At 34.5% G+C, this 8,284-nt stretch overlaps 1 protein-coding gene and 1 long non-coding RNA gene across 3 annotated transcripts; one reads left to right on the top strand and one right to left on the bottom strand.

The window, feature by feature from the left end:
* The first annotated feature begins 983 nt into the window (after nt 1–983).
* On the top strand, nt 984–7,786 carry LOC145727472 (pancreatic triacylglycerol lipase-like). Of its 2 annotated transcripts, none has more exons than XM_081977048.1 (7): nt 984–1,432; nt 2,423–2,528; nt 2,605–2,804; nt 5,020–5,199; nt 5,268–5,516; nt 6,564–6,748; nt 7,431–7,786. In XM_081977048.1, the coding sequence occupies exons 1-7, from the start codon at nt 1,357–1,359 to the stop codon at nt 7,713–7,715; spliced, it is 1,281 nt and encodes a 426-aa protein (XP_081833174.1). In that variant the 5' UTR covers nt 984–1,356; the 3' UTR covers nt 7,716–7,786. The 2 variants fall into 2 exon arrangements, with proteins under 2 accessions (XP_081833174.1, XP_081833175.1); XM_081977049.1 differs by having other exon boundaries at nt 987–1,432; nt 2,592–2,804.
* On the bottom strand, nt 4,203–5,098 carry LOC145727474 (uncharacterized). Its single transcript, XR_014177888.1, has 3 exons — nt 4,597–5,098; nt 4,399–4,544; nt 4,203–4,334 (listed from the first exon to the last, which is right to left on the bottom strand). It is a non-coding gene; the product is annotated as an uncharacterized LOC145727474 (long non-coding RNA).
* Nucleotides 7,787–8,284: the final 498 nt, after the last annotated feature.

Genomic DNA, 8,284 nt, shown 5'->3' with positions numbered 1-8,284 from the left:
GAAGTTTGCTTTTACGTTAACTCTCTATTACATTGCTACGTCAGCCTATTTTTGTGTGATTTGCATTATACATAATCTTCCAATTTATTTGTTTCCTTGTACCGGGTGACCCAATAAGACTGTTCCTCGACCATATCTCGGGAACCGTTCGTCGTATGATTTTGGGGTAAAAAATTTTTTAGGTAAATCGGCCATGAAGAATCGTTGGAAAATATTTTCTAAGTTCTAAAAATGACCACCAGAGGCCGTAACTGCCATCTTAAATTTTTAAATTGCATTTTCTATAAATTTTGCACAATAAACTAGAATTATTTTTTCCACATTTTTAAAGCGAACCAATTTAGCTATCATTTTCGTAAAAAACAAATTTCTGTTATTTCAAAAACAAAGATGGCGTGAGGTGTTCAATTGTTTTTGCAATAACCTGCTTTAACTTCTTAACGGTTTGACCAATAATTTCAACAAATTTGGTACTAACTACAAAGTACGTAGAAAAATATATGAATGTGAATGTATTGCATGAAAACGTTGGAAGTTCATGTCGCTAGGAAACAGAACATAGCGCAGTCATTTATGCAAACAATCTACTTATTATTGCCATTTAAGTACCTACTAGCCAAGACTATTCCTTTTTCAATAATTTCAAATCCGCAGTTTTCAGGTAAATTATCTACCGATATTAACTTTGATGCGATTTTGGAAATAGGTATATTAGCATAAAAAATCCATTGTGGAATTGACTACGATCTTTGCTGGCAAATAATTTTTTAGTGAATTAGATTTTACTTATCGTTGAACATGGACAAGAAAATCGCGTTCACCGATCATTTCAGAACATACCCTGGTAATTCGTTAATGGTTTTTATCGCTTCACTGATTCTTGAAAGTAAAAGGAAAGAGCAGCCACGAAATACTGCAGATTTCAAGAAATAGTAACACATTGGCAAAAACAAAATACAGTTAGTTTACTATAGTTATTTGTAAGAGCGCATTGGGCCAAAATATAGTGAACTCTCTATTTAGGTATATCGGTCCGGTCAAGTTCAAGTACGGATAATTTTTGTACAACAATATGTTTGCCATAATACGCTCGATTCAAAATGAATAACTGTTCACAGGAAACCTAGTTTTACGATACGACTTATAGGGAATACAAATTTAACGAGTGTGCAGTTTTTTAAGTGTGATCGGAATTTAATTAAAGATTGGCATACTACCTTTATCGATTCGATTTGGTAGCTTGCCGAAAAGTTTCAATGCGATTTCATCAGTTTAATGACAGAGCAAAATGTTCTTAGTTTTAAAATATGTTCGTAAGAAGTGACTGAGATCAATTGATATTGTAAGAAAGCCTGTATGAAAAGGGGATATGTTGTCCGTATAATGAGCAAACAAATGGTTGTACTGCTGTTTTTAGTGCTGTTATTTAAGTGTAAGTACACTACATATTATTAATCTAATTAATACCACATTTTTTCTTATCGTATACACTACTTTGTTTATATACAGTGAGCGACATTATTATAGAATAATTTTGTTTACAAATCAAGCAATATCTTGTTTCATTTAAAAAGGCATTATTTTACATGATATCTCAATTATGTGTCACCAGTCAGTATATTTTATGGGGTTCTATATTCATTTTCGCATTCATAAAGCAGCAAAACTCAACAAAATCGACTTTATATTCAGTTGATATATTGAAAGTTTTGCAGACTTGTATTTCAACAAACTATTTTGTAAAATGTTTACGATTCATTTTACTTCTGCGTCCGAAGTTTGAGACCCAACGCGAAGCGAAGCGGAGGATCCCTTATTAGGTCAATGGTGTAGTTCCTTTTTCTGGACATAGTAAAGTACTTAAGGTAATAATAATTGAAATTAACTGTTGTATAGTAAACAAGGTGAGACCCCATACATTAAACACATATTACATATTGAACGAAATCCCCCAGGATAACTAACATACGTTCCAAATTTGGAATTTCCAACGTCATGGTATACCTACCGCATATTTTTCGCTTATTTTTGCTTTTCCTCATCCCATATCCGTATGTGTAGAATACGTAATTAATATATTAATACAACAGTCAGTATATTGGTACGAAAAAAGAAATTTAATTCTCTTAATAGACAAGCAATCATTACGCATAGCATGGAAATGTACTTTTACCAAACTTTCAATTTTACCGGAATGAGCGTCATTCTAAGTAAGAAAAATAGTTACGTAATATCTGTGCTACGGTTTTAATAATGTTACCATTTCTTCGAATCGAAATTTCAAGTTTACTGGAGCGCTAAAGGTCTAAACCCGCGTAAACAATTCGAAGGTGAAAATAATAGGAAATAGCTCTCTTTTCATCTAAGTTGATCATTAAAAAAAAAAAATTTACTTTTAATTATTTCTTATTAAACTATCCAGATGCGTATACGCAGGCAACTGTAGCTAACACTGTCTATCAACATCAAATACCTAACAAGCTCCAACAGACCGTTTCGTTTGGACCATGTAAATTCGTAATGAATCCGTAAGTTTAATTTTTATACCTATACATGATTATCGATACTATTGACAAAAATCAACTATGTAGTTAAAAATTATAGACAATGCCCAGATCCAGACGTAACTTTCTGGATGTACACAATGGCCCATCCAGAGAGCCCCGAACAAATTTTTGCAGCTACCCATGTACGTGGAACCAACTTGGAACGAACCACATTCAATGCCAGCAGACCGACCAAAGTAATCATCCACGGTTATAATTCTAACATGTTTTTAACGGCACTTGCTGCTTTAAGGAAAGGTATGTTAGTTATGTGACAATAAAGTTCATATACCTGCTTAACTAAAACTAAAGACTAACTTCAAATACCAGGTGTCCAAGAGCACCCTGGACATAGGAGATTAACATGGGAAAACGGTTTTGATTTTTTTGCGCCTGTACGGCTGATTTGATTGAAAAATCGTATTAATGAAAGTTGTAGTACCTATCACGGACTAGTTTTCTGTATTTTTTTCGAATCTCTAACTTGAGCCCTTTCGTCGTAAAACACGAACAAAATGCGAAAATTTAAACTTTTGGCCTGCACTGTATAAGCGGTTGCCGAGCAACCGTACCAGCAACAATGAAATGTTTACCCGTTGCCCGACAACCGCCTATACAGTGCAGGCCAAAAGTTTAAATTTTCTCATTTTTGTTCGTGTTTTACGACGAAAGGGATCAAGTTAGAGATGCGAAAAAAATACAGAAAACTAGTCCGTGATAGGTACTACAACTTTCATTAATACGATTTTTCAATCAAATCAGCCGTACAGGCGCAAAAAAATCAAAACCGTTTTCCCATGTTAATCTCCTATGTCCAGGGTGCTCTTGGACACCTGGTATAACCTGCACCACACAAGTTTGTTACATTGTGAACATAGGCAAATAGTTACGCAGCTCAAACATGTCAAACACTTCCATAAGAATAATAGTGATAACTTATTATTAGTAATTTTAAGGGCATCAGATAACGGTAACACTACCGTTGTCCTTGGCAGACAGTATTATGTGAATAAGGCACTAACTTTGTTAAAAGCCGGTTCTTTCACCTCTGGATAAATTTTCTTCCTAGAATAATTTCAATAGAAATGACGGAATTGACCAATAGTAGCGTCAGATTTCACGACTTAAAAAACTAAACATAGATCCCACAGTAACGATTCAAAATAAGCTGATCAAGATATGATCAAACTAGCACTTAATCAAAAATATACTGCAAGTTGCCATATACAGAGGTATGTGGTGGCCATAGGAAAACAATGCAATAACTGACAGAGAAACATTGATAATTGCATGCGCGAAACAAAGACAACAAACTTAAAAAAAGTCCAAGTAGACCAAAATTTTGCTGCGATGTTGTCAAAGCTCTCTCTGAATTCCTTGAATTAATTTTTTTGATTGAAACATTCCTAACCATTTCTATTGATATTGATTATCATTTATTCAAAAATAAATGCAGAAACCAGACTAAACGGTAAACAACACTCATTCATCGAAATAAATAGGATTGATCCAATAGGCCATTAATACTTGTTTTGTTGTTGTTGTCAAAGTAGTTATTTCAATTTCATATTGTATTAAAAAGTTACGACCTTAGAAAACTAATAATTTATTATACTATTTATGTAATTAGTTTAAAAATCTGTATGATTGCAAATAACTAATTAATAATAATTACATACATATTTTGACAACTTTGTGAAGCACTTTTAGACAATAATTTTCATCCACTAACAAAGACTTCTTTATTTTTTAACTTTTGATAAATATTTTCCATGATTATGAGTTCTTCTACAAAAAAGTGTTACCAAAAAACATTAATGAACAAACAGGACATAAAATAAATAAAACTTACTTTGTTCATACATCTCATATATGGAGATTTAATCAGTTGGGACTGCCTATATAAAGCTATTTTAGGTGAACTCAACGAAATGCATGGCTTTACTTTCTGGGATATAAGGCTGACTGTGGGAACAGTCCAAGTGCTTTGGCTACTCGCTAAAAATACTGTTGATAAACTAAAACTCTAATGCAATAATTTTTGTTTTACTTCTCTCACAGCAGCCAAAAGGATAAAAGAACCTCGGTGATCTCGTTCAGATTCAAAAAACGATATTAAAAAAGTGTCAACTGGCAATCTGGCAACAGCGAACACAACTCGTTAAAAGTCGAGATCAAGAAGGTCGCCTTTGTATTATATCTGCGTTCGTTGAAAAGGCGCGTGTGAGAAAGAGAGCTCTGATGACGGGCATCGGCCGATATACTGTCGACTGCTGTAACTTATGTCAAGTTCAGATAAGATTTTGGATTTTGGCAACATTGCCCCGAAGTTTTCGACTACTAGATTTTTTATTAGGTTTTCTGTCTGTAGTTGTCTCCCGCATGCAATTATCTAGGTTTTCCTGTCAGCTACATTGTTTTCCTAAGGCCGGTTTCCAAAAAATAAAAGTACGCTTCTATCAATATTTTGTAGAGTATCTCAAGACTAACGACTGCAATGTTTTTTTTGTGGACTGGAGTCCTTTGAACCAGTCACCGTGTTATCCTGGAGCAGTATGGAATGCACGTCATGTGGGCGTCTGCACTGCTCAATTAGTTGATAGGATCAAGGATATGGGAGCCACCAATATACACGTTATTGGTTTCAGCTTAGGTTATCATACCGTATGCGTATAAAATTGACTAAAGATATATAATATAATGTTACATTTACATAAATAGGAGCTCATATCGCCAACTACGTCTCGCTAGCCTTGCGTCCATATCTGCTGCCAAGAATTACAGGTCTGGATCCGGCATTGCCTGGATATGTGAGAGCGGGCAAGGACGATAAACTGGACAAAACGGATGCCGAGTTTGTCGATGTTTATCACACTGCTGCTTTCATGCAGGGAAAAGCGGAAGAAAGTGGACATGTGGATTTTTACTTTAACGGTGGTTCCATACAACCAGGATGTTGGGGAACCGAAAGTAAATACACTTATTTACTATAATTCTAGACAGGATTAACCACCCAAACCGTTAATTAATAGTTATTTGTATACCTAGGCCGAGAAATGCTATTTTTTCGACCGAAAGAGAGTTTGTCTGTCATTTATTGAAACTACGTAAAATTTCCTTTAAAATGAGGTGCAAGTCAATATTTTGACAGAAAATTTAAAATGGCGTACTGGAAAGCCATTTTGTCTTTCATTTCTTGAAACTACGTGAAATTTCCTTTTTCGACTACTGACTTTGAAAGTACCTCATGTACGCTTCCATTTCAAAGCAGAAAGTGGTTATTCGCCGCACGTGCACAGAAAGTGAATCATTTTCTGTCCTAGAGCGTTTTCGCTTTCTACTAACAATCTACTCACCAACTTTTTCGGCGTTTTCATAACAACGCTTGACATACCTGTTTGAAATAAAGCCATTCCGTCAAAGTGATTTATCGGTGACAATGAGTTCGAGCTACGAAAATGATGTGAATTGTCCTTCTACTCCACACCACAGCAGTCGTCGAAAAACTATCGTCTATATTTCGAGCCGAAAGTACTTTTGCCGCTTTTAGATGATTCGGCTTCGCCTCAAGCTGCAATTTTCATGTGCAAGCGGCAAATATCTACTTTCCGCTCTTAATATAGAATATACTATTAAAATGAGGTGCAAGTCAACATTTTGGCAGAAAATTCAAAATTGCGGCCTGGTAATTGAAACTTTCTAGAATCTCTTATAGTTTCCGAGATCCCAATGGTGAGGGTCGAATTTGAATTACCCCGTATATGGAATTTTTTGTATATGAGTGAAATTGTTATTTATAAACACCTTCCATCTTTACAGTTAAGACGAATACTAAAATTAAATTTTGTTTTATAAACCAGGCTTTAGTTGGCATATTAAAAGCTAAATCACCCTGTATTTTAAACTCCACGGGAGTAGAATGTCAAAATTGTGCTTCGCTCATTTATCAGACAATAGCAACATAACATACTATTTACTCACTTAGCCTACTGGCTTTCATCTAAACTTCTATTGTAGATTTCTTCTCTTGCAATCACCATAGAGCTCCAGTTTACTATGCGGAATCCATTAACTCTCAAGTGGGATTTTGGGGGTGGAAGTGTGACAACTTTTTAGCCTATCTGACAGGACGTTGTCCTGTTAACGAAATTCAAATTCCTCTAGGAGAACGTGTCAGTCGATATATCTTTGGAACTTACATGGTAAGTAATGCCCTAGCAAGCTCTTTTTAGTTTAATATTGCAATGCTATTTTTTTGCCCTTTCATGAACATATACAGGGTGATTCAGGTTTAAATACGCAAACTTAAACTGCGTATTCTACGTCTATAAATAACTATAGTTGCTATATAAACTATATTCCAAAAATGCTTCCTTAAAGAAATACAGGGTGGTAAACTGATGATAATTTTTTTTATGAAAGACTTTTTTTCCTCATTAATTTTTCACGTATTTATCAGAAAAAACACCCCCATTTCTCTAACAATGTGCATTATATAAACTTGAGATGTCTTTTCTGAAAATAAAAACGCAATTCGCTTGAAAACGGTTACAGATACGCAAGAAATAAATGATACAAAAAAGGTTCTAAACTGAATAAGGATTGTGAATATTTAAGAAAAAAAACATCATTGGCGTACAAGAAAAAAGTCTGGGGCGCTAAAACTAAAAGAAAATTAAAACTTCAACGCTCTGTATTTCTTTAACGAAGCATTTTTGGAATATAGTTTGTATAGCAAACTATAGTTCTTTTTAGATGTATAGGTAGAGAATGCGTTTAAGTTTGCATATCAAAACCTGAAACACCTTGTAGATATGTTGAGTTGGTATCACTTTAAGAGAATGTTCTACGTCAAATTGTAAATGCTACTTTTAATTATTACAGGTTATTACGAGTGCATCATCACCCTTTGCTTTAGGACCTTACAATGTTACCCATAAGTATATAAAGCCAGTCAAAGTGAGCCAGGAAATACCTCCAAATGCATTTAAAATAGCTTTTCCTATACCTCTGGCGCCCAGCATAATAATATACGGCGAAAATCTTGCTCCTGACATTAATGAAGAAGACGCATTATTTGAGCATGTTCTGGAAGAAAAATTTCCGAATAATCCAGCTGTTCAAGCACAAATTGCTAGCAATAAGTTCAGCTTAGAAGATTCCAGCTGACCCGAAGAATTTTTTTTTTCGTATACCTTTTTAGTATCTAGCTAAAAGAAAAATAAACTTTTCATACCGAATACTTTTAATTTTATTTTTATCTTATGTTCAATGGCAAGGCACACGTCGTATCAAACAATATTACCAAACAAGCGAAATTATTATAGCGTTGAAGAGCATTTTTCATTATTTATCGATAGCTGTAAAATGAATGAACGATCTTATTTATCAAATAAGAAAGTTATTTAGGATTTTATGATTACCATAAATGGCTAATGCCTAGACGTTAGTCAAGTATGAAGCCCTGTGGAAGAATACATAATAAAGTAAAAAAAATAAATACCTAACCTAACCTAACCATTCCCATACCCATTCTGGTATTATGCCAAGATGATAGGATCTCGAAAACTTCCGTATCAAGAGGTCATGGGACACACAGTCAAATGCTTTAGTCAAATCGAAAAAAGTTGCCTGTGCCTCAAAGCAATCCTGTATGCAGCTGATAAGCTGACCTATTGCTGTGCTAGTTGACATATTATTTCTAAAGCCACAGTTCTCCAAGAAACTACTAATCTGGT

Source organism: Ips typographus, linkage group LG4 (genome assembly GCF_016097725.1).
Source record: "Ips typographus isolate SLU linkage group LG4, UJ_Ityp_2.0, whole genome shotgun sequence".
Lineage (NCBI taxonomy): Eukaryota > Metazoa > Arthropoda > Insecta > Coleoptera > Curculionidae > Ips > Ips typographus.
Note: the sequence above shows the minus strand (reverse complement) of the source record. Positions and strands in the feature narration are given on the sequence as shown.

What these genes read in the sequence shown, in the direction of transcription:
- LOC145727472 (XM_081977048.1), top strand. Translation starts at nt 1,357, where the DNA reads ATGAAAAGGGGATATGTTGTCCGTATAATGAGCAAACAAATGGTTGTA. An exon ending in TGTAAATTCGTAATGAATCC is followed by an intron (nt 2,529 to 2,604) that starts GTAAGTTTAATT and finishes TAAAAATTATAG; the next exon opens with ACAATGCCCAGATCCAGACG. An exon ending in ACTTGCTGCTTTAAGGAAAG is followed by an intron (nt 2,805 to 5,019) that starts GTATGTTAGTTA and finishes AATATTTTGTAG; the next exon opens with AGTATCTCAAGACTAACGAC.